The sequence below is a fragment of the Chelonoidis abingdonii genome, chromosome 7 (assembly GCF_003597395.2).
Source record: "Chelonoidis abingdonii isolate Lonesome George chromosome 7, CheloAbing_2.0, whole genome shotgun sequence".
NCBI classification, from domain to species: Eukaryota; Metazoa; Chordata; order Testudines; family Testudinidae; genus Chelonoidis; species Chelonoidis abingdonii.
The window spans coordinates 93,298,066-93,324,373 of NC_133775.1; the positions used below are offsets into that span (position 1 = coordinate 93,298,066).

Here is a 26,308-nt window from a genome sequence, read left to right on the forward strand (position 1 = left end):
AGACCAACAGGTGCAGTTATAACATGTGTATGCTCTTGCTGTGCTGCAAAGCACCACTTTTGTGCATGCAAAATGGGCAATTAGGCATGCAAACAAGCACTTCGGCAAAGATCCATTGCGTATGTGCAAATGCTCATTTGCATAGACAAAGGCAGAATTTTACCAGCACCACAGATATGAGGGCATTTTTACAGATGCTCCTACTGTGACCTACTCTGCAGATTTGACCCAGAGACTATGTCTACACTGCAATTAGACACCCATGGCTGAACCATGCCAGTTGACTTCGTCCCCCAGGGCCACACGGTCAAATTAATACAAGATAGTTGTATTAACAAGACAGTTATACTAGAGATTGATATGCCCTGAGATGTTCAGAATAGGACAGTTATTCTTCATGTATGAATCAGACTTTTCAGCACCTATCTGAACAGAACTTCTTAACCTGCTGAGCTCTGTACTCTTCAATACTCAATCTACATCTTTACTAAGCCCAGGTTCTTCCAAAGAGTAAGTCAGTCTTTTCCCCCTCCTCCAGAAAAACTGCCACTGCTTTACTGTTATTTCTCAGACATCTCTCATATCACAGCTGGACAGCATCTGACTCCAGTATGACCAGTGAAATCAAATGGATACATATCTTGAGCAGTGTAATATCATATACAATATCAATTTAAACCTCACACTAAAATGGCTCTAAATCCTTTATTTTTCCCTCTTGTCTAAGCATACAGGGCCCAATTCTTAAATCTGGCACACCACGCTTGGGAAAGGATTCAATGTGGCTGCATAACACCTTTTCTGTTCCCAGAACTTAAGGGCTACCAGAGCATTTGAACTCCTCTAACTTAAGCCAGCTAATAACAGCCTCTGTGGGTGCACCCATAACACACACAGTACACTGATGAGCTGTTTCTATGCTCTCCCCACCCACAACCTGAGATTCTCAGATCCCTGCCAGAATGACACAAAAAGGCTGAGGATCTGGCCCCCAAATCTTGTTGCCCAGTATGGTATCCCTTACTCAGGCAACGGTTTCATTATCTTTAGTGCCCAAAGGCATGTTATACACATATGTAAATGGAGACACATGTAAACTTACAAAACTCTCATGCTGTAGACATGAAGAAGAAAAATCAAAGGGCTTCCTGGAAACCCACCATTCTTACTGCTCCTTGTATATTTGGTTCACCGAACTCGTGCAAGTTTAAAATCCTAGTAAATGCTGACAGTGTGATTGGCCTTCCCACTCACTTCCTGTTCTTTTCTCTCCAGAACAGAGGGGTTCACCTGCAAGAAAGCCCCATCTGAGTTATGTGAAGCCAGACCAAGGTGGTTCTGTTGAAATTATAAAACATTATACTTTTAAATAGATGCTGAATTATTTAGTGCCTTTGCACTGTCCAAATGCTGTGTTCTTCTGGTAGATGATGACTTGGTTTATCTCCCAGCTCTTTTGTTATAACAGTCAGTAAATGGAGAGATATTGCACTCCTCAATAATTTATAAATAATAACCTGCATTAAGGATCATGCTCAACCACTGAGTTTGGGTTACAAATCAGGCAGTGAGAGAGATGAAGATCTTTAGCTTACTTCCTGGAGGAAATGCTTGGCTCTGGATTTCTCTCGGGTGCTTAGACTGGAAGGCTTCATGGCCATTTGCTTCTTTATCACCTGTAACACAACAACCGTTTCCGAACTTGGATCCATGAGCTATTGGATCAGCTCTCAGTTTTCCAATGGGCACCTCAAGATAATAAAATAATAGTAATATTTATCATTTAGAGGGTGTCTACATAGAGAAGCTATTGTGAAATAAGCCAGGCTGTGAAAGAGTGCAATAGCTATTTCACAATAACTCTCCATGTGGACACTTTTAATCCACACTTTATATGGCTTGGGTTAGCCCACTCTTAGTGCAGAATAAGAGTATCCACAAGGGGTGCTAGTGTGAAATAGCTATTCCAGGCTATCTTCCTGCATAGACAAGCCCTTAGAAGGCACATATTTAAGGCAGCATGGATGGTCTAAAGAAGGGGTCCCAGAGCTGGAGTTCAAGCCCTTAGAAGTCTGGTGTTCTAATCCTGATTCTATCACTGTGCAGCCTTAGACCAGTCACATCAACCCTGTGTGTCAGTTTCCCCATCTGTGTGAAGGGGCCTTAGCATTTTCCTACTTCCCAGTGGTGTTGTAGGGACACATTCATTAATGCTGGTCCAATATTTTGAATCTGCAAAGAACTCTATAAGCGCTATGGTTTGTTAATTATTGGCATCATTGTTAGTCTTACTTTTGCCTCCTGGAAACACTCTACAAACTTTAATGAATTAACCCTCACAACACGTGGCAGGGAAAGGAGGTAAATACTGTATTTAGATGAGAGAGAATTCAAAGTATTTGTTTGTTGTAAACTTTGACAATGCACCGAAGCTAACATTTTCCAGCCTGGGCCTTAAAGCTGGCCTCCTAAATCCATATGCACTAAATATAAGTGGTCTGATTATGAGTACTGCTGAGCACCTGCACATCCAGTTCAAATCAATAGGGATCGACTGGTACTCAGAACCTTTGAAAATCAGGCCACTTCTATTTTAAAGTGTAACTATAGACTTGGTAGGATTCACTTTAGTCACCCAGGTTGGACTATTTTAGCCTATGTCAATAACATTTTTTAATGGTCACTCTAGATTATGTAGCATTATTGCTGCTTTAAAATGCTCCATTCGTTTAAAAATTAGCCAAATCTTTTCATTTCCTTTGGCATATTGCTTTTTCCCCCCTATAAAATAGATTATAATTTTGTAAGTGCTCTCACACAATATATAGTTCTAAATTTGCTTTTCAGAACAAACCCCAAATCTTTGCTTTGCTGAAGGAACAAATTTGTATGTAACACTGTCCAGGTGAAGTAACCCATAAGCCCCAGCTATTGCCGTGAAAGGAGAAATCCACTTCCTTGCTTTCCAATGTAGTTAGCTGGAAATGGCTAGTGAAAGTGCGTGACTGAAATAAATTCCTTTCACTTTATACCAGTGTGGTAAAATATTTCCTTTTTGACTCAGTGCATGTCTGTATGGCTCTCATTGTATCTCTGTGCTGTTTGCTCTGAATGCCCAAATGAAGCCTATGGCAAAATGTACTCAGTATCCCCAGACTGATTAAGCTGAAACAACAAATGGCATGAAAAGAAAGTCCCATTTTCCCTTGTGTAGCTAACTGTTAAGTTGGTTTTATTAGGAATGAGCTTACATTATTACATTCCCACAACTTGCATTGCTGCATTTTAGGGTCTGCCAGGCTTTCCAGCATAAATCTTCATTTTCAGGCTTAGCAGATCATCGCACTATGGTGGTTGCCCTAGAAAAGAGGGATAATAGTTGTTATTGTTTGAGAGATGTCCATTGAGGGGTAAATTCTCTACCCAAGTCCTGCCTGAGTAGCTGTCCTGGGCACTGGTGACTTCCTTCGGCACAGGGAGGCAGAAATCCTCTTCTGAGAGCTGTGGAGCAGCAATGGATCCAGTCTATGCTGCTAATCTCACCCCAGGCTGGAGTAGCCTCCAGTCTTTGTGCTCCTGCTCCATGGGAAAAGTATCTGACTGCATACTTGTATGGCCCTCATCACTGTAGCAGCCAAGGAAGTAGCTGCAGGATTCACAGGCTCTGCCCCTCCCCTGCCCTTTGCATACTCTCATGTTGCACAGTCATGTGCAGGAGTGCGTGCTAATCTAAGCTCTGGTCCCTTGTGTAGGCTCCCAAAATCTTGCCTCCTCCTGCTGTGCACTTGAACTTCACTGGATCTGGACTTTCTACACCTGTACCTCCAGTGCACTCACAAAATGCTGACCTGTAATTCAGGCTGAGTAAGGCCAAGTTACATCCCCCATCTGTATGAATATGTGGTGGTTTACTGCATTACATGCAGGATTTGCAAGGACAATGGATGTGCTTTGCCTGGTATTTTGGGACCCCAGTTTGAAAATTTGGCCCATCAAGTTTTTCAGTTACACTAGTTTGAAATGTACATTTTTGCAGGTGAGAGCAAAGGCTGGAGAAAAGGGAAAAGAGAATATTTTCAAAACAAGATGAAACAATGGATCTATGCAGTATGCAAAAAAGAATGGAGATGAGTGGTGCTATGGGACTATCCTAAATATCAGGTGATGCCATACCCCTCATTCTACATTCAGGTCACCACAGCACCATACTGCCAGAGTCAGATCCCCTTATTCAGCCAGACCAGTCCAATGAAAACCATTTCAGTATGAAGGGGTTGGGATGGGAGTTTTATTACTTTACCCCAGAAAAGTCAGCTCAGATTCATCATCTAATTTTCAAGTATGTAATTTATACCCAGCGATTCCTCTAAGGATACACATTGAGTAAACATCACAGCCCTGATTAGAACTAGGACCATTAATGGTCCCAAACCTTTGCTATATGCATAATTTACTACTCCTAACCCATACTCAGATTGGCATAAGGCTAAGGAAAAGACTGGTAATTTTCTGTTAACCCTAGGAACTTAGTGCCTTTGTATTTTAAGCCCAATAGCAGAACGGTTTTATTTCTATGCTTGGTCTTAAAACCATTATTTTAATCTGAAGCTGAGCGGTTTGGGCCAACTGCTGTGTATATTATGATCCCATTCACTGAGACCAATGGTAAGTCTAGTTGATTGAATATTGGATTAGTAGTTTGGCACCACTAAATTGGTACCTGTGATCTACTAATCCCAGCTCTGTCATTAACTGGCTGTGTGACGTTGGGAAACCATTTACCTATTTGCACCTCAGTTTCTCTGTCCTTTACATGGGGATAATGATTCTTGCTTTCACATTTACAGGTCAAAAATAATGTATTCTAGGGCTGACACAAAAGTTTCAACAGAAAATTTTCATTGACAGAAAATTAGATTTTCAACTATACAAAAATTTTCAAGGAAAATATCTAATTTCCTACAAATGGAAACAAAATATTTTTCATCAGAAAACTGAACATTTTTTTTCATCAAAATCTACTGAAAACTGAAGATTTTGGGGCAAAACCCATTTAAAGTTTCCAGATTTTTTTTTAATTAAAAATAGAAATTTTCCATGGCAAAAGAAACTTGAATCAGCTTTAATATATGCATTCATTTATTAACTGAAACCTTTCATTAATTAGAGTTTAGTTTTGTCCGATGGGTTTTGCCAAGCCTGACAACATATATAGTCACCACCACATCCCAGCGCTGGTCAGGTCCCTCAGACAGTTGCTGAATCTACAGATTCCAAAACTTCCTCCCTGACAGTGTCAAATGAGCTGTAGGTGGAGTAGCTCAGCTAAGCCTGGTAACACTCTAGAGCTTCTCCTGGGCCATATCCTGGCCTCACTAATGTCACTGTTCATCCAAACCTGGAATTAGGCTAGAAACTTCAAAAAATATGCCCTGTCATGATATTTTCAGCTGGGCCAGAAATAGAATATGCACTGGCCTAAAGACAGTTTTTATACCAATGTAACTATTATGGTTAGAGGTGTGATTTTTTTAACTGAAATACACAACCTCTATTGAGGATGCAGTTATACCAATACAGAGGTGCCTTATTCCAGTATAGGTGCCTTATTCCTCTTCCTATACAGGAATAAGTTATATCAGCATAAGTATATTTATACTGGTTTAACTGCATCCATCCTAAGGGGGTTGTACCCCTTTAACTGTACTGGTATGGTTAAAGGGTTATGCCTTGTGCGTGGATACAAGGCTTATCCTTTCTTGTATGTGTTCACTTTCAGTCAGGGATGAAACCAGGAAGCACAAAGGCACCCAGGGAAAATGAAAACAAAAGAAAGTTAACTGGATGTTTTCAACCATCAGAAGAGTTCAGTTAGTGTTTCAAAGGCAGATTCAGGCTATTTTTGCTTTTCAAACCATTACTCCATCTCTCATTGCATCTGCAGAACTGCCTGGCATAAAGTATAAATGTCACGCAGGCTGGGGAGGTGTTCAGCACTTTCCGCTGTACACCAGCTTCCCTCGGGTATATCCCTGACAGGTGTAACACAGAGAGGCAGCCATCCTCCCAAGCGCACAGCCCCTGCATTATGCATCTCTGTGTTGCTAGGTTTGGTCTTGTAGGGTTTTTTTTCACCCCCTTCTCATCTCCCTATGATATCAAATGTACTTCTATTGATTTCCTCCCTGCATTTGTTTTTGTTATTCATTATTAATGAGATCATTTTTCCATCCTCTGTGCATGAAGGCAAATTTTGTGTAAAAATCAATTGAGTGAGCGCTGCCGATGGCTTGTTTGGTTTTCTTTGCTTTCATCTCCTGTGTGCAGTCCCTGGGAGACAGAGAGCAAGATATTAGGGAACAAGCACAGAATGGAAAAAAAAAATTGTTAGTGGTTCAGAAACCATGTAAAGGGACCTGTCTTGCCGAATCTCTTTCAGTGCCTCATATGTATGCACTTTATTGAGCTTTCCCCCTCCCAGCCCAGGTTGGACTGCTCCTTCCCCACTCCCTCGCCCACCGCAATCATTAAATGGGAACTCCTTTTCCCATAATGATCACAGCCAGAAATGAGGGTAGGGTTTTCTTTTAAAGGAATTGATTATTGCAGGATGATTCCACAGAACCACTGAATATGGGTAATACTTGACCCAGCCCAACCCCTTCAGGGTATGAAAGACCAAACGTATTGGAGCCTAATATTACAAAGTACTGAGCGTCTCAGGATTCATTGAGACTGATGGGAGTTAAGGGCACATTACATCTCATCTGAGCTATTCATAACCTTAAAGGATCTATCCCTTAAGGAGCAGCTTGTACCTTATGGGAAACTTTCCCAAAATATTGTATTTTTGTGTGTTTTTGGAAGACTTTGATGAATACACTATTGATGATGATGATTATTATTATTATTATTGGCAATTTCATTTCAGAAAATTTTGCTCTCACTGAATTTTACTTCCTTTAGAAAAGTCACTTGTTAGTTACTCTCACCTTGTTGTCTTGTCTCATAATAATAATTCGTGCTTCTAGAGCATTTTTAACCACTAGGTATCAGTACCCTAAGTACTAAGCTGGGTAAGGTCCCTCAGGATATTTTATTTGCTTCATAAAAAGCCCAATACACTTCTGGGTGGTGTAAAACTATACTGCCTTACAAGGAACTAGAGGGTCACTTCCTCATTCCTTATAAATGCCTAGCTCCAAGTGATGTTAAAGTGGGTTTCCTCAGCATAGGCAAAGAATATCAGACCTCTCCATTTGCTGCCACAGCTTGAACTCAGATCACATCTGAGACAGTGTCCTGGAAGACATCACCAACCACAGACTCTCTTCCTGCCATAAAAATTCACCCAGCTACTGTTGAGAGCAAGAGAAACCCTATATGCTAGTCACAATGTAGATCTCATACAACATGGTACCCTGTTTAAAACACTGGGTGAAATTCCTGGCTCCACTGAAGTCAATGGAAGCTTTGCCATGGACTCTCCCCCCTGGAATGTCAGTGGAATTACACCAGAGGTGAATTTGGCCCAGAGAGCCATAGTGGGGACAGGGGAAAGGAGGAGGGTGCTAGAAGCCCAGTATAGACTAGATTTAAATTAAAAATCCCAGTGTGGACTAGATTTAAATTAAAAAGATCAGGCTCTAGGAAGGTGTGAATGCCTTTTTGCTATATTGCTGTAGTAACTCGTGGTGGAGTACATTGTCATACAAGCATTATCTCCTCATGATGCAGAAGATAATATAATTTCACTGCCATGGTGTAACAACATCACATTACCAATACTAACGTGTAGCAGATCTGACTTGTTGCAGAGGTTCTCAAGTCTGAAAGTTGCCCTTGGCTCCTCTTCATAAGGGACTTTTGACAGTTGCATCATGGAGTCCCAGTGTGGTCTTGGCTTTCATTACATGGCTACCGGGTGTGAAAAATTCAGTGTCACATAATCTCTACCTAATTCTCATTTGGTCCCCAAGGTTTAAAGAAATATAATCATCTCCTACTGCAAGTCCAAGTCTATTTAATGTAATACTTGATCTTAAAGCAGGACTATAGGAGGTTACATTTATTTTTTAAAAAAACCACCTAGGAACAACAACCTCTTAACCCCAGAAATATGGAAGCCACAAGGGATAAGAGTAGTTTGACTCACAGGCTCAGTTCAGCCCTGTGAAACATTAATGAACAAACCTAAGGCCCTGATACTGCAAGGACTTCTGCACATGAATAACTTTTTGCACTGCAACCCATGGAACTATTCACTTGCTCTGTGTGCCTAAGACTCTGCAGCATCAGAGGGTAACATTTTATTCACTTTAGTTGTAGTTTCCCAATTACCTTCTCTGCATCATTCTTGATTGTAATCTTGTTGCTCTGCTCAGATGGGCTAGCCCTTTAGAATTTGGAGTTTTGACATATATTTCTTTGCTGGTTCTTGAAAGTTCTTTCTCTGTAGGAAAACACAAATTTAAATAGGAAAAAATATATGAAATAGCACAGATAATGACAGCGCATTGATAGTTCGAACTACTGAGAACACATCTGGGTCTGGTCTTTTGGCTCTAGAGACCTGGGGTGAAATCTTGGCCCCATTGAAATTATTGGGAGTTTTGCCATTGACTTCAGTGGGAACATTTCACCTCTGGATTCAATCCTGATTCAGTCACAGATGAAAAGAAATTAGGTTGGTCTCATGCCAAACTTCCCTTAAACACATTGCAGGTTACAAAGATGCAGTATTATACACAATTCACAGGAAGCTCAGAACTGAACTAGCTTGTGTTGATGGAGAGAAAGACTGCAGTTAATTGCCACAGGTGTACCTGGAATATTAGGAGAGTGACAGTTCAGGATTGAGGCGGACAACAAAAATATGTTTCCCATTCCAGAAGTGGAATAATGGAATGGGGTGTTGTAGGACAGAACTGCAACATATTAGTCAGAGCACTGAAGGAAATATTCCCATGACACCTGCCAGCATTGTGCCTGCACTAGCAAATGCTATTGGTCCCTCCTTTTAAATATGCCCTAAATCAATTCACAATGATATCAAATAATCAGCACCAACAGCTAGAAGAGCAGTTCAGTATAAAAGTTACTTCTCCTCTGGATTTAATGAAGGAATTTGGAGCTTTGCAATGTCTCAAACAGATGTGTCTTGTATATTTCACATCTTTGGTGCAGAGAACAAACAGCAACCCAGCTGCTCATTCATTCAACCATGTTTAAAGAACAATTAAAGTGAATATTGTAAGGTTCTGAGACAGACCATCATCTCACCATCTGGAGAAGTGATTGTCCACCACTGAGACTTTTATCTCACAAGTAAGCCTGTTCATGGAGAATGTTAAGCAAGTTCACAGACAGAGTAAAACTGAAGTTTTAGCTAGATTCCCTTTTTAATATCTTGTGCTGACATGTCTGGGACTGGAGTGGGTGCATAGGGAGGGCACAACATAGCAGGTATGAAATAAAAAAAAGTAGTCAACTCTCTGCATTTGGTGTACCAAGCTGTGTTCCAAGTAATCCTGCTCTCCACACTCCCATAGACAGATTTGATGATAAAAAAGCAAAGGGTTTCTAATGTGCCTCATTTTTAAGAAAAACATAAAATGAAAAATGGGCACAAGTCCTAAATCCTACATAAATCCTGTTTAGATTACACAACTAGGCCTGATCCTGCCATTATACTTCAATGAAAGTAGGACCACACCTTTATAACTAATGATTTATTAGGGAATAAGATAGTTTATAGGCTTGGTAGTAATTTTAATTTACTAGTTTGAATCCAACCTAAATCAGTAGCGGCTGACAGGAATAATCATCAGATAATTGTTCGGCGTTCTATGTGAAATAAATTTGAGGGCTCAGTCTAGTTCCTAGCATTAGTGTTCATATCACACACATGCACCACAGACACAACTGACACTCCTTCAAAAAGAGGCACTGAACTGCCTTCACCCTTAGAGGTAGCCCATCAAGGTTCAGATTGAGGGAGACAATGATGGGGAAGTTTCTACCAGTCATACATTTGTTCTGCAAAAACAGGACTGTAGTTCCCAGGACTATCAGCCTAGATCCCTTCTCCAGTACTAGAGAGTCCAAAAAATAAAAGAATCCCATGAAATGATATATTAATCCCTGTCGTGCCATTTGAATTATATTCCCAATATCATAAAAACAGATCTTTAAATCCAACACCTGTAATCTACAGGGTCATGTAAGCAATTTCTCACTACAGGTGGGAAAAAAAAATCACATTGCTCCACTGATTTGACTCCAATTTTGTTGGAGTGCCAAGCCTGGATCATTATTATCATATAGTTAAGTTAAGTTTTTGAACAAACAGGATCTTAAATAATTTGCAATCGGACATAATGGATACCATGATTCACATGTGATGCATTGCAATGAAAGCAGCGGAGTTATACCAGGGAGGAATTTGGCTCAATACGTCCACATCACAAAACCATCATATGACCTGGCACAATTCAACACAATTAATAATAAAATAATGATGACTAACTGTCTATTCTCAGAAGCCCATGGGCCAAATTTAGACCTGGCATAAGCAGATACAGATTTAACTTTAAAAGAGCTGTATTTGCTTATACTATGTCTGAAAATGACCCCAATAGAGCAATAGAAAAAGTGCTGTGGGTCACATTCAAAGTGCATTAACAGAGCAATGTGGAAGAACTATACAAAGAACCTTTGTACATTGGCCTGAGTTTCCTTTCAGCTACAGCTGGTTTACACATCTATAACGCTACTGGCTTCAGTGGAGTTACTTGACGGTGTGTATGTGTGTGTGTGTGGGGAGAATGAGAATCAAGCCCAGTACACCTCACTCTAACTAGTGTTATTAGTGTCTTGCATCCATCAATGCAAAAGCCACCCTACGATATTGTTTTGTGGCAGTGTTATATTCTTGTGGTGCTACATTTTGTTTACATCAAGAGAAAAGTATTCACATTTTCTCCCTCTTTCCTAAGCAACAAACACAGGCCCTGATCCTATTCCCACTGACATCAAAGGGCATTTTGCCACTAGATTCAGTGAGATTACCATAAGGCACATATATTGTACTCTATTTGTAATCAGAGCTCTAAGGGACTAATACAAAATTGCAACAAAAACGCACGTTCCAGGAGAAAAACCAAGTATGCAAACCCAGACTATTTTCCCACCCTTTACCATAATGAGGATGAAAATAAAAATATTTTACTCTCTCATGTAAAAAATTCCTTTTCTTAGGTGAATGGGCTCATTAATCACAAAATATTCTTCATCTGGTAACTGGGCTTTTTAGCAAGGCTCACCCTAGAACAAGAACTGCCTGAGAAAATTTCCATTTTCAGACAACTTTTGATATTTCAGAATTTGTCTTTGTCCCTCACTGGAATGAAGTCCAAACCTTTTGACCATTTTCATGAAATGGAATTGTGGCAGAAACATCGATTTTTCTGATGGAAAATATCAGGTTTTTTATTTAAGTCTCTTTCTCTCTCTTTCCGTGAGTTCATCCTGGACTTCACAAACCTTCCCATCAAAAACTTTCAAGTGTTCCCACAGTGTTTCAACATCAATGAACAGGATATTTTGACAAAAAGCATTCTTGAAAATGTTCTGTGTCCAGTTTAGAACTAAAGGGGGATTTAGGATGGATTTCAAAAGGAACTTAAGAACCAGGGATGTCACAATTTAGCATCAGGGGAAAAATCCTGGACCTACTGAGTTTTGCCATTGACTTCAATGAGGCTAGGAAACCACACCTGCATTGGTAACTTTCAGATTTCTGTTGGGATCAAACTGACTAATCGGTAAGGTAGGTCTGACTAACCTAGCAGCTTCAGAGTCTGATGCTCACACATACAGCGATATTTTCTTTTGGATAAGAGAAAGCTACATGTGCTATCATCTTCTAAACCGATAACATGAACTTTTCCAAGTCTCTCAGCTCTAAGAGGACAGAATGTACCGCTTTCGTATTGCCTGTAACAACCCTGGCTTCACGTCATTTTCTGTCCTTCGTGCTAATAACTGTATTTTTTTTATTCATTCAATTACGAGGAAATCGGCACAAGACATTTATATTAGCGAGCTTAAAGCTCAGCTAATGGAGGAGCCTAATGACTAATTGATCAGCTCCCAAGCACCACTACAGCGCAGAATGGCCTAGAGGAATGTATGCAATTAGTTTGGGTTTGGTAGCAACTGAGTGCATATACCTGTGAGCTAAGCTGTGATTTATGAGGGGTGGACACCGAGTAGCTCTGCCAAGGAGGTGACACTCAAGCACCACCGGGCTACACGGAGCAGCCCTTTTGTTTTAGGGCGAGGGTGAGATGCACACTGGGGATGTGGGGGCTAGCCGCTCAGGCCTGTAACCAGACCCCTTCCCAAGGCCAGTTCGCCACGAATCGTATCCAGGGGGGTTAATCACAGGGGGCAGGTCTCCCCCAGGCCGCGGGAAATGAACGAGGAATGTGCGCGGGTGTGAAAGCGGAGCCGACCGTGGCCTGCTCCACGCCCCTTTTATGAACAGCTCCGGAGCCTGGGAACCCAGCTCAGCTGCTTCCTCTTCTTCCCCCGAGAACACAAGGCGCTTTACTCAGCTCCCACCGAAGTCCACGTCCACGCGAGTTTCGTGTCGATTCCAGGGGGAGCAGGAGCGGCCGGAACTGCTCCCCTGTCTATTGTTCGCACGGACCCGCTTCTTCCCAGCCTGGCTTAAAACCCTACGCAGACGTTTTCTATTCGCCTCAGGCCTGTTCCCGCTCTCCAGTCTGCGCGGCGCGCGGGGGCAGCGCGAGCGCCCCGCAGGCGATGGCCCAGGCTCGGGCGTTGGGCGCACACTGTTATAAGCAAACATCAGGGTATTTGCAAACACACCCCCACTCCAGCCAGGCCCCAAAACATCGGCGCTCGTTCCTTTGGCGGTGGGGGTGAAAGATCCCTGCCCCGGCCCCCCAGCGCTGCAAACCTCCCGCGCAGCCCCCCGGGCGCCTTTTCAGCGGCGGGTTACGCATCAAACGGAAATATTTGCGAAGCAGCTAAAAACGCGGCGGTTGCCTCTAACTCCAGCCCGGGCCAGTGGGAGGCTGCCGGCCTCTCCCCCGTTTGTCTCAGCGGAGGGGGCAGCCCCCTTCTGGGCTTTCTGCGCCGTTAAGCGGGGAGGAGAAGCTGAAGCGCCAGCACCTTCGCCTGGCTGCGGCTCCCGCCCGACTAGAGCATTTTCTCGCCTTCCTTTGCAGCTAGGCCGTTGGGCCGCAGCAGCGCGGGCTCCAGGGCCCAGCTCCGGGGAAAGAAAGTTTAACCGAATTCCGAGTTGTTAATGAGCAAGGGGGGGTCTGGTTGGGGAGCGCGGGCGACGTGGGCTGAGAATGGGACAAAGGCCCTGCCCCTGGCAGTACCCAGCGCTGGGCTCTCCCTAAAGCTCGCTAACGTCCAGCTGTCCCCGGCCAAGCCTGGCGCTCTGAATTTCGCTCCAAAGGGAGAGCGACACATTTACCAGGTCTGAGAACCAACCAAATCTAGACACTCAAACTTCAGCTGTGTGTCAATAAACCACCGTAGACACACACGCACAGAGATCACACCCATGTATCCTACCCAAAGAGGTTAGACTCCCCCTCAGATTACACACCTCTTTCCTTTGGCCACTGCTGACAAACAAAAGGGGTCTGGGCTCTTCAAAGCGCTATATTTTAACTTATAACCAGCAGCCTCTCCTCTCCTCCTGCAAAACAGAGCAAAGTGACTTTCTTGCCCAAATATGCTAGCCCGAGATGAGAGAGATTGCAACCAAAAGCAAGCTCCCTGCAAATCTACACTCTGCTCGTTCTGCTGTTAGAGACAAGCTACCATTGCTCTGCTGAGAGACCTCCGAAGATGCAGCCTTCTCTGACCCCAAGTCCTTAAGGGCAACCTTAGTACGTTTGCTCCGAAAGGATGAAATCTTGCCTCAGACAGTTTATGACTAAGAGCAGGGGGCCACTGGCAGCACTTTCCAAACCAGGCAGCTGATAAAATAATAAAACCCAACAGACATTTTTATAAATAAAAGATGCAGTGCTAAAAGAGGAGTTTGGTTTTGTTTTTAAGAAGGCATCTCTTCTGCAAGTGGGATCCGGGGAAAAACTTGGAGAAAGTTCCCTACATCAAACAAAAGCATTTAGCAGCCGCAATGACCTGTCCAGTTCTGAAATCCAGAACGCCTTGCTGCTAAAGCCAGAAGGAAAGAAACAGCTTTTAAACTTAATTTCTCCAATGAGGGTTTAGGAAATGTTCTTAGTTCAGAGTTGTATCGGGAGGAGTAAAAATCATACAAGCTGGGAAAAGAGGAAAACAAGAAACTGGTGCATTCCACAATCACCTTTTAAATTGAATTGGTGTTTTCGTTTTTTAACATCTGGTTGGCTATTTGTCAGATATTTATTGGACCAAAAATATTTGATCTGGCATAGAAATAGCGTCTAAATTGGTTCCAAGACAACTCTTTTGGCTAATTTATTACAGCGCATATTTTAACCCCACAGTTCGAAAATAAGTTCTCTATCTGAAACTCCAAAAATAACTTTTAAAAAAACCAACCACCACCAACTACATCTTTTTGTTTTTTGTTGATCTTGATATCTTGGCTGTAAAACAAACCAACCCACAAATAAATGTAATGGGTGACGTTAATAAGATTTTAAGGCTTGAGAAAAATATTAAAAATATATCTTACCTGGACTTTAACAAACCCAGCCATGCCCTTAGAGTATCTGCTGAAATCCTAGCGGACAGTAGTGAAAGGAGGCAGCCTGAATTGCTTTCTGCCCTTTTTATACTACGATAGCCAATTAATATTGCATCACCCTTATTTTAAATTTTCAAAACCCACAATATAGTGTAATGGCATAAGGACATTTATTATTAAAGGACATTTGATTGGGAAAAAAATCATTGGGGCTGATTAGGAAGAGAGAGAACTAGGAAACTCTGGGAGGCTTAGCTTAGTTTCTTAAGAGCCCTAAAATTAAAAGGATGGATTTGTAAGGTGCTTTCCCAAAGGCAAGGTGGGGTGGGGTGAGGTGAGCTGGGGGAGGGGGGGTTGAAAGAGAGAGATTCCCTGATCTAAGGTTTGATGTTTGACACTCATTGAAATGCTACCGTGAAATATTCAGAAGATACTTGGGCTTCGATCATTAATTTTTAATCGTTAAGGTGCTTCTGGGATTCATAAATAAAAAGCCCTCTTTTTCTCTTTTAAACAGCATTAGAAATGAACCTTTCAGGAAGCTGGGTGGGAGATTTTTTAAAATTATATTTTAGAGAATGAAATTCTTTCCGTAACTCTGTCCAGGTGAGAAGAATGAACCCCACCCCCCGTCCCTTCCAAAACTTAACTAAACTTTGGGGCATTTATTTTGCAAAGGGCAATTGGTTTTATTCCCAATTTGAATTACACACAGCCTAGAAACGAGCGAATAAATATAGCGAGATCCACGCATAGTAGGAATCTATGGGAATCTGGTAATTTACATTTTATAGATGGAAACAATACATTTTCTGGCACAAAGAAATTATGACCGCCTTGAAAAAAAAATGCGGAGGTAAACCAATATATGGAAAAGTCAACAAACAACGCGGTGAAACTTCACAGCTTGTAGAAACAGTCATAATAATACAAGATAAAGATAACAGGTTAACTGGGAAGGACGACTCGTAAAGCTTATTCATTACGATTTGAAAATCCCTTTCCATTCTCTAGGTGAAAAACACTGGCTAAAGTTTATTATTATTACCGCACATTTTATAATATTCTGTTCTGCTTCTTCCCACCTGCTTTCTATCTCTGAAAAGAAAATTCTCCATTCGGGTTGAAAAATAAAGCCTTTATTTCAGAAGTTAATCCAAGGGAAAACAACGTTTCAGAATTTGTCCTGAGGAATGAATGAATGAATGAATAAATAAATAAATGACCACACACAAGCACACAAACTATGAGATAACTAAAATACGAAACATATGAGGGTGGGAGGGAGAAAGCTCATTGCAAGTATTGAACCAAGAATGTTACAAGAACCCTTACCAACTTGGTGTATTACAAAACTCAGATACAGTCTTTAATCAAAACGGAAAAAATTCCTTGGATTAAAAAAAAAAGAATTAAAAGAAAAAAGAACAAACACCGAGTGGAGACACTGTTGAAGCGATTGCAGACAAGTCCATGTTAATTCCGCCAAGTCTCTGCATCGATAGAGTCCCGGTGCTGTGGCTGCAAACCCAAGAGAGTGCACTGTACAAGTGTGTGGTGGGAATCTATGGATCTGAGAGACGTAAAACTGTGTTCAGACCAGTGCCAGAATACTACTTCTTTCCACAATTTAATCTCTTGTCAAAAAAGGTCAACTAAATGAGAGAACTTTATTTAAAGGTGAATTAAAAATTCTAGGCAATACACCTGGAATCGAGCTGGAGATAGTTTTGTGCGCGAGTTCGGGGGAAAGAAAAATTCACATGAAGAGCAGCCAAAGTATTTCGCTGAGTAAAAATAGGTTGCTTTGCTTTTCTTTACCAAAGTTTTGGAGTATAAAACAATTGTTCAGGTATCTCACGTTAAGATTGGTCCCTCTACCAGACGTTCCGGTCCTAGAAGGCGATGAGCTTGACCCCCACAAAAAGCTAAGTAAAATTTGACTTCCGGGTATAATCATGACATTCTGAAAATAGCCTTTTTATTTTTAAATATAATTCACAAATCTTAATAAATATTTATCCTCTGGTTTCACCTCAGGGCCATTTCCCCTCTCCATCCCCTTCCCCTTAAACTATCCTTTTATTATTTTTTATTGCAATTGTGTTAGAAACAAGATCATTCTCCCACCTCCCCAGTACCTCTCAGCTTCCAACTCTTCCAAAAGTGACAAGCGGCTTATGCTCTAGTGCACAACAGATACAACAGAAGTGAATCTCAGCCGAGGAGCAACCGGGAGAAACTTGTTTTGTTTTGTTTTCAAGAAGACGGGACAAGAAAAGGGGGAGGAGGGAAATAATCAGCGTGATGGGGAAGTTAATGGCTTTGTTGGTCGGTCGGTTTGAGTGCGAGTCCTCACGGAGATCCCTGCTCTTTATTTGAATAAAATATATAAAAGTCCAGGCGTAGAAGAGCCAGCTGCCCACCCCAGCCCCTGGCCGAGTCAATGCACGGCGGAGTACTTCATGCGTTTCTGTTTCTGTCTCTGGTTGCAGAACCAAACCCGCACCACGTTCTTTTTCAGGTCCAGTTTTTCCGCTATAGCTGCGATCTTCTCCGAGGAGGGTCTGGGCTGGATGGCAAAATAGGCTTCCAAGGAGCGCTTCTCCGGCGCGGCAATGGAGGTCCGCTTGCGCTTCCTCTCGCTGCCACTGAACAGGTCCGGCTTCGTGTTCTTCTCCCTGTAGGCAGCTTCAGCCTCCTCTAGCCAGGCTTGGAGCACGGGTTTCAGGGCGATCATGTTGTTGTGGGACAGGGTGAGAGACTCGAACCGGCAGATGGTGCTTTGGCTGAGCGAGCCCACGCCAGGGATCTTGAGGTTGGCCAGAGCTGCCCCTACATCCGCCTGGGTCACCCCCAGCTTGATCCGCCTCTGCTTGAACCGCTCGGCGAAAGCCTCCAGCTCCCTGGGATCCGACTCCACGTCGCTGATGCAGGACATGCCGTTGTGAGCTGAGACCGGGTGCGGGTGGCCCATACCCATGGCTTGGTGCAGGTGCCCCATGGCGTCCAGGTGATGCGGGTGAATCTGAGCCGACATCACCGTGTGGTCGGGCGCCCCCATGCCGCTCACGGTCAGCGTTGGGGAGATGTGGTCCAAGAGGTGTCCATCTAAGCCCGGGTGCACCGAGTGGTGGGGATGCGAGGTCAGGGCCGAAGGATGCGAGATGGGCGCGGTGGAGGAGGTAGACGTGCATGGGACACTGCTCATGGTATGGTAGGTCGCGTCTGGCTTGAACGGATGGCTCTTGCCGTGGGAGACAATATCAACAGCCGCCAGAGCTTCAGCGCGGGCCAGCAGATTCTCATCAAAGCTTCCAAATATATTGCCCTGGAGCTGCAAGCAAGAATGCGCATATTGGAGTCAGTGGGGAATACTGTCAACTCAGGATTAAAAAACATTTCCAAGCACAGAGATTCCTCCTCAAAGCTCAGGTCATAAAAATTAATATGAAGGCAGCAGCTTTGCTTGAATAGACATGTGGATCAGAGACAAGAGTGTGTGTGAGAGAGAGGGAGAGAAGGGGGGAGAGGGAGAGAGAGAGGTTCAGAGATATGCGATTGTTCTGGCGACATGAAAAAAACATTAAGCAAGTGCCTGTCAAAAAATATGCCTTAAAGCAGTAATTATGCTTTATCTACATACCTGCGGGGCTGGAAGGCAAACTCTGCGCATCGCCTCTGAACTGGAATGCAAGCTCGAGTACTTGGGTTCCTGCAGGGCAGGGTGCATAGTGAAAGGCTGCTTGGTGTTCATGGCCATCATCTTTGCACACCTTGCAGGTAGGCAGCCCCTGACATAGATTCAGGGTTGTCTCTGTGGCTTGCTTCTGTCAAAGTGAGCTATTTTCAATGACAGAGCTTCCCTCCCTCCCCCCACCTGCTTCTTCACTCATCTTACAAGCCGCCTGCCAGGAATGGGACCAGCACACTGTGCGCAGGCGTGCTGCACTGGAAGAATAAAGGGAAAGTAGCCCTAGGAGGCAAAGGCAGTTAGGAGCAAAGATGCCTCTGCCCTGACCCGGAGCAGCAGGGTTCTTCGGAGCGCTGGGGCTGGTTTTAAAGGCAGGTCGCCTGATCTTCAGAGACAATGTTTGTTCATATTTTAAAATCAAAGTACAATTAAGTTTAAGGAATAATGCAAAATCCCAGGGCAAGCCCTCGCCCCCTTTCTCAGTTTCCCTGGACGTACTCTCTGGGATTCGGGGTCCCAGGCAGGGCTGTAGCAGAGTGGTCAGTACACGTAACCACAGGGAGAAACACGTTTGTCATACACAGAGCGCCGCTTTACCATCTAGGGTTCTGCTGCGGAAGCCCACGATATAGAAGTGAGCTCAGTCGGCCTGTTGGAGGAATGTCACTGCTTCAGCCAGGCGCCAGCCGATGGGTTTATATAGGAACCCTGCAAAAATGCACAATCCCCCGGTTCGATCTGTTCAAGTCTATGTGCAAACGGAGCAGAAAAGCCTCAATACATAGCGGGGAAGGAACAGGTGCTGATCCTATTGACATCAATAGCAAAACTCTCATTGAGTTCAACCAGAGGGAGCAGGCCCTTGCACATGGGATAGTGAACTTTCCCTGGACACACTCTGGGAAGTCTGGTCGGTTAGTCTGGGATTGTGTTCTAGGTTCTATCCGACCCAGTTTTTATTCTGAGAAGAGAAAACCTCGTACCTCTTCCAGCACATTCACTGGACTAAGGGCTCTCTGTTAAATGGAACGAGCAGAAGCGTCCTGCAAAGTAAAGTCAGCGGTTTCCAAACTTACTTGCAACACAAGACGAATACATAATGCATGTGACATCCAGGTATAGCAGCGGGCTAAAAGCTAAGGCCAGGGCCAGCGTGTGTATAACAGTCCAGCCAGCCAGCCAAACCAAACCACAGTTGGGGAGGGCGGACTCTCTCATTTGGGATTGCAGTTATCCAGTTTGCTGTAAACGATCGCACTGTGTGTACAGACGCAATAGACTTAAACGGAGACGGAGTTATGAAGCCAGCAGCAGATGATGAATGAAATATCACCGACTCCAGCATTAGGTTTCTGTGTAATGCACTGTAGTGTGACCAGCTATATTTCATAAAAGTGCGCGGGCCTGTTTGTAAGTTAAATTATTTCTTGCCCTTCCAGGACTAGCTTTGCTACTGGAGAAGATCGGAGTTTTTGAAGAAGGGCAAAGCAGACGCTTGTGAGCTTAGGGCTCTGGCTGTGTGTAACCATGCAGATGAAGGAACAAGTTCCTTCAACCCCTGTGGATGATTTGTGGTGTCAAAGGTTTCAGGGATTTCTGAAAATCCAGATGAAAAGGATGAGGGGAGAGAGAGACTCTCTAATTTAAAGACCTGTTTAAGCGATATATTTTCCCTAACCTAGAGCGATTGTTTCTCTTGCTAGGCCTTGCCTTGAAATTTACTCAAATCCCTATGGGAAATTTTAAGCGTTCTTTAAACTTTCTGATGCGGTATGGGGCCCGATCCTACTCCCACTGATTTCAGCGAGAGCAGAATCGGACCCGATATCGATAAAACGGACCAACGGTATGGAAGAAAGTTGGCTTTGCGCAAATCCCTGGGCACAGCAAAAGTAGAGAGACATATCCCCTTTGTAATTCTGATCTGCAGGTGCCCAGCTTGGGGAAAGCGGAGAGGGAGAGGCTGTCTGACCGATTCCTTACAGCCTGCACTCTGCAGCTAAACAATCAGAATAAAACATTTGCAGAATGTATTTCAAGCCAGGTGCTCGGAGACAACATATTCAAACTCCAGTGTTCCAGAATGCTGCCGACTGCTCTGTATCTAATTAAGGGTCTTGCTGTGCCTCCCTACCCAGAGAAGGCAGCGTAAGCATTATTCTAATTCCCTTCCCTTGGAATCCAGACACAGCTGAAAAACTCACTGTACAGGACTTTTAATGCCAAACGTATTTGTATGCCTTGCTCCTTCCTTTAACGAGATGTCACTGATGCTGCAGGGAGAACAGCGTTTTATGGCATGAAACACAGCTTTGCTATTTATCCTATTTTGATCACGCCAAATCTTTCTTCCATTTCCAGTGCCTTAGGGAGGAGGAGGACAGGAGGAGGTGAACAACCCCAACGTCACCTGTAATAGATTTGTCTAGAGGGCAATTCAGCACCAACAGGGCGAGTAGAAGATTTCACGGTGAACTGTTGCTAACCTCATCCAAAAAGTTATGATGAGCAGCTTGCCAGTGGCGTGAAAAGATGGGGTTTCTTTACAAATTTAGGACCTGCTCCTTCTCCTTCTCCAGTGGCAGAACTCCAACTGACTTCAGGGGAGCAAGATTAGGCCCCTTAATTTGGACCGGTCTGAGCATTTGTATATTATATTGACCAGGACAGGGGCCTTCCTTAAAGATCCACTTCAAGTTTGCCTTGGTCCAGTGCAATGGTGACTATTCTTAAAAAAAGTAAATGGGTAACAGATACTTGCTAGCCTTGTAACATATCTTTCTCAAGGCCACCCTGCCCCTTTTGTACATTCATCCAGGCAAGAAGAATCAGATTTTTAAATCTTAATTTAAACTTCGGAGGGTGGTTGTGTTCAGGTTAACATTGGTTAGCTAACTGGGGAACCCACCCTGCAGTTCTTACTCTGGCAAAACTACCAATAAAACCAGAGCTGCGGGTCAGGCCCCTGGTTTGTAATTCCAAACACAGCTCTATATTACACAAGGATGAAGCGAGTGACAGTTCAGGTGCACTCTGCATTTATCAGTACCATAGTAGCTAAGGGTAATCTTTACAACAAGAAATTGTTTCCACTGAGGAACTGATTTTAACAGGGAATAAGAACCCACCCCGGGAAATTGTAAACTATAGAACGACTTCTTCAATGTCTTACAGCCAGTGGCTCACTGTACCCCCAAGTTCTTAGGACATGGACATGATCAGTCTATGTCCTAAGTTCAGTCCATGTCCCAAGTTCTCCTGGTGCTGAATCTAAGTCCCACAGGAACTTAGATTCAGCACCAGACCTGAACTAAGTTTATTAGAATAATACTTGTACTTTTTCCTGAGTAGCTGGAAGTACTTTGCAAACATGCATTCACAAAGCTTCACCGTACCACGGTAACATACCTGTTAAAAATTGCACAATATATTGTACAGTACAGTAGGATGAACTGAAGCTCAGAACCGTTAAATTAGTTCCCTGCTGATTTAAGCTCCTATAAGCTTAGACACTGAATAATAATTATGATAGGGCCATATATATTTCATAGGTTGGAAGTAACTTTTCCTTGAATCATTTTTTTAAAGAGCAGAAAAAAGGAGATTATTGAAAGAAACATACTTGTACTATTTACTAGTTATAATTTGGGATCCTCAAAATCTACACATTTCTTCAAATGTTTGACTCTGGCCAAGTTTTACTTTTTGATGGTCTGGAGATTTAAATATACTGACAGTTGTGAAATCTCTGGTTCCTCAGAAGAATGAAACCTAGTCAAAGTTTAAAAAGGTTTGATGATTCCGAGGCCCTCAGCTCATAACAGGGATTTGCTGTAACACATATCAAAAAGGAACACCATCCTAACCAGAAGCATTAAGCCTAATGTGTTGTTCACAGAAAGCTGGAGGCCCAGTTTTGTCCTCAAGCTTCCCTCTTTCTCCTCTGTAACCAGAAGCTAATGTGCCAGAGGTACCATGATTATGGCTCTTGAAGTGTGTGAATCCAATCAAACTAATAACTAGCAATATATATTGCATCCTCCTCCAAGAAAAAAAGCAAAGACTGGAAGCACACAATCCAGTTTTATACATGTCCAGCTGCTAGAGGCACCAACAAGGAGCCCAATGAAGGCTCAAGAAGCTAAAATGAGACAGATTATAGAAAAACTACTGCAAGCTCTGCATGTTATGGGATGTGTCTTCAGCATACATGACAACCGTTGTTTCCCAAGTCTGCTGTCAGTAATAAGAGGATGAGGGAAATGTTTGGGTCTAAACTTAACTAACCTAATACATTATATAGGACTTTTCACCTGTACATCTCGAAGCACTTTAAAAGGGGAAAAGGAAACCCCTTTTCTCTCTGTACTTTGAATCAGGGCCACAAGAAAGGGCAAATGAGAGATGTGTGTCCCCTCCAAAACCCAGGAGAGATTAAGTAACGCCAGAGCAGTGTGGGAATGAGGGGAGGGATAAATCTGCGGGTAGCTCACCACAGACTTAACCCACGAAGAACATTGAACAGGTGGGAACATTACAGCATGGAACAGGAGAATGTCAGACCCTGGAAGAGCATGCAGGGGTGTAATCAAGAAGACCAAAACACAACTGGAGTTGTAGCTAGCAAAGGATGTGAAGGGTAACAGAAGGGTTTCTACATGTATGTTAGCAACAAGAAAAAGGTCAGGGAAAGTGTGGGACCATTAATGAATGGGGGAGACAACCTAGTGACATATGATGTGGAAAAAGCCGAAGCACTCAATGCTTTCTTTGCCTCCACCTTCACAGACAAGGTCATCTCCCACACTGCTGTCCTGGGCAACACAGTATTGGGAGGAGGTGAGCAGCCCTCAGTGGTGAAAGAACAGGTTAAGGACTATTTAGAAAAGCTGGACATGCACAAGTCCAGGGCAGTTTCTACCAATATGCAAAGTACGCAGCTGCATAGGGCAGCAAATTTCCTGGTGTCCTGCACAGCTGCGTGCTGCTACAGCCCTAGCCTTGCCTCTTCCCACCCCTGCTCTTCCCCTACTTTCCCAAAGCCCCTGTTCTGCCCCACCCCTGCCTCTTCCCACCCCTGTTCCACCTCAGCCCCACCCCCACAACCCCAAGGACTGCAGCAGGGCCAGACTCACACTCACCAGCGGCAGGAAGTACAGCAACCCGGCCCCAGCCATGCCACCTGTGAGTGCTGCGGGGTGGTTCCCCCTTGCCTCCCGGGGGGCTGTGTAGGGCCCCAGAATAGCTAGGGACAGCCCTGCACAAGTCCATGGGTCCAGATCTAATGCATCCGAAGGCACTGAGGGAATTGGCTGATGTGATTGCAGAGCCATTGGCTATTATCTTTGAAAACTCGTGGCAACTGAGGGAGGTCCTGGACGATTGGAAAAAGTCAAAGATAGGGCCCATCTTTAAAAAAAGGGAAGAAGGAGAACCCAGGGAACTACAAACCAGTCAGCCTCACCTCAGTCCCTGGAAAAATCATGGAGCAGGTCCTCAAGGAAACCATTTTGAATCACTTAGAGTGGCGGAAGGTGATCAGGAACAGTCAACATGGATTCACCAAGGGCAAGTCATACCTGACCAACCTGATTGCCTTTTATGATGAGATAACTGTCTCTGTGGATATGGGGATAGCAGTGAACATGATATATCTTGACTTTAGAAAAACTTTTGATATGATCTCCCACAGTATTCTTGCTAGGAAGTTAAAAAAGTATGGGTTGGATGAATGGACTATAAGGTGGATAGAAAGCTGGGTAGATTATTGGGCTCAGTGGGTAATGATCAACAGCTCGATGTCTAGTTGCAGCTGGTATCAAGCGGAGTACCCCAGGGGTTGGTCCTGGGGCTGGCTTTGTTCAACATCTTTATTAATAATCTGGATGATGGGATGGATTGCACAAATTTGCAGATCACACTATGCTGAGGGAAGAGGTAGATACACTGGAGGGTAGGGATAGGGTCCAGAGTGACCTAGACAAATTGGAGGATTAGGCCAAAAGAAATCTGATGAGATGCAACAAGGACAAGTGCAAAGTCCTGCATTTAGGATGGAAGAATCCCGTGCACTGCTAAAGTCTGGGGACTGACTGGCTAAACAGCAGTTCTGCAGAAAAGGACTTGGGGATTACAGTGGATGAGAAGCTGGATATGAGTCAGCAGTGTGCCCTAGTTGCCAAGAAGGCTAACGGCATATTGGGCTGCATTGCCAGCAGATCGAGTGAAGCGATTATTCCCCTCTATTCAGCACGAGTGAGCCATATCTGTAGTATTGTTTCCAGTTTTTGGGCACCTATTACGGAAAGCATATGCACAAATTGGAGAGAGTCCAGCGGAGGGCAGTGAAAATGATCAGGGGGCTGGGGCACATGACTTAGGAGGAGAGGCTGAGAGAACTGGGCTTGTTTAGTCTGCAGAAGCGGAGAGTGAGGGGGGATTTGATAGCAGCCTTCAACTACCCGAAGTGGGGTTTCCAAAAAGGTTGGAGTTTGGCTGTTCTTAGTGATGGCAGATGACAGAACAAGGAGCAATGGTCTCAAGTTGCAGTGGGGGGTGGGCAGTATAGGTTGGATATTAGGAAACACTATTTCACTAGGAGGGTGGTGAAGCACTGGAATGGGTTACCTAGGGAGCTGGTGGAATCTTCATTCTTAGAGGTTTTTAAGGTCAGGCTTGACAAAGCCCTGGCTAGGATGATTTAGTTGGGGATTGGTCCTGCTTTGAGCAGGGGGCTGGACTAGATGATCTTCTGAGGTCCCTTGCAACCCTGATATTCTATGATTTAAGAGCAGGCAGGTGTGGCCAAGAACAGGTTTTGACTTGGCCCCTCTGATCTTGATGCACTGAAATGCCCCCCTCCCCTCCCCTTTATTCCAGAGAGCTGGTGGCAAAAAACCAAGGCAGCGAAGAAAACTGAGGACAGATGAAAAGAGCCGGTGTGCCATCACTTCCCATCAAGCCCAAGCGCTGCACAAATGGAAGTGGAACATTAACCAGGCTTTGAAAGGCAAAGAGAGCGAGCAGCTTCCTCCCATCACGGGGGAAAGCGGCGCGTTGTCGCATAGCTCCATGCCCTGATTTATGATAAAAAATTAAAGGAAATCATTTATATTTCAAAGGGCCTAAATAGCGGCATGAAAGTTTTATCTGAAGTGGCGCTGTCTTTAGAGGCAGCCCCGCTATGCTGGAGGTAATTAATAGATGGATAAATTTCATGCCTTTGTTCCCCCCCACCACCCTTCCTTTCTCTGGCACGGTCTAGTTGAAGTAAATGCAGAAGTGTGCGCTGAGCTCTTGGCAATGCTTTCTATGCAGGCACATCCCCCCAGTGCTAAATGCTCGTGGACTGAGCGGATGCTTCATTGTCAGGGCTTTGCTGCTTGCCTTTCACCCCAGAAGGCCGGGGGAAGAGACAGGCGAGTCCCCCTTCCCAGCGCACGCTGCTCACACGTTGTGAAAATGAAAGCACTGGTTCTGGTTAGAGAACTCACTCCAGCTCAACGGGACAAGCTCATCGCAGGATTCAGGGCACAGCTCGAACCAATCCTCCTCTCCCCCCCGCCCCAGCCCCGGATCGCCAGACAATTGCAATCCTACCCCAACCCCGAATGTTTTGAAAGAAACCAGACTGGTTCGTCTAGCCGCTCAGCGCGCTTTAATTAAAGCTGTAAAATATTGATGGTTTTGGCCCTGTCTGTTGCTGTTACACCTTACAAATAGGAGAGAAGTCCAACGGATAAACAAGGACAAGCTAAAAGAGTCCAGATGGTTTGCCATCAGAAAGTAACTGCAGCCTAAAAGGTGTCACTTCAATAGATTTGAGAAATCATTCACCGCCTGCTAAATAATTAATAGTAGTTTTTCTG

The 26,308-nt window shown here is 43.9% G+C and overlaps 1 protein-coding gene and 1 long non-coding RNA gene across 2 annotated transcripts; both read right to left on the bottom strand.

Moving 5' to 3' along the window:
* Positions 1–3,284: 3,284 nt before the first annotated feature.
* On the bottom strand, positions 3,285–14,791 carry LOC116837233 (uncharacterized). Its single transcript, XR_004376649.2, has 3 exons — positions 14,735–14,791; positions 8,341–8,452; positions 3,285–3,359 (listed from the first exon to the last, which is right to left on the bottom strand). It is a non-coding gene; the product is annotated as an uncharacterized LOC116837233 (long non-coding RNA).
* Positions 14,792–17,189: 2,398 nt separating this feature from the next.
* Positions 17,190–18,512, bottom strand: POU4F3 (POU class 4 homeobox 3). Its single transcript, XM_032801475.1, has 2 exons — positions 18,393–18,512; positions 17,190–18,083 (listed from the first exon to the last, which is right to left on the bottom strand). Exons 1-2 carry the CDS (start codon positions 18,510–18,512, stop codon positions 17,190–17,192), a joined length of 1,014 nt encoding a protein of 337 aa, XP_032657366.1.
* Between the last annotated feature and the right edge of the window lie 7,796 nt (positions 18,513–26,308).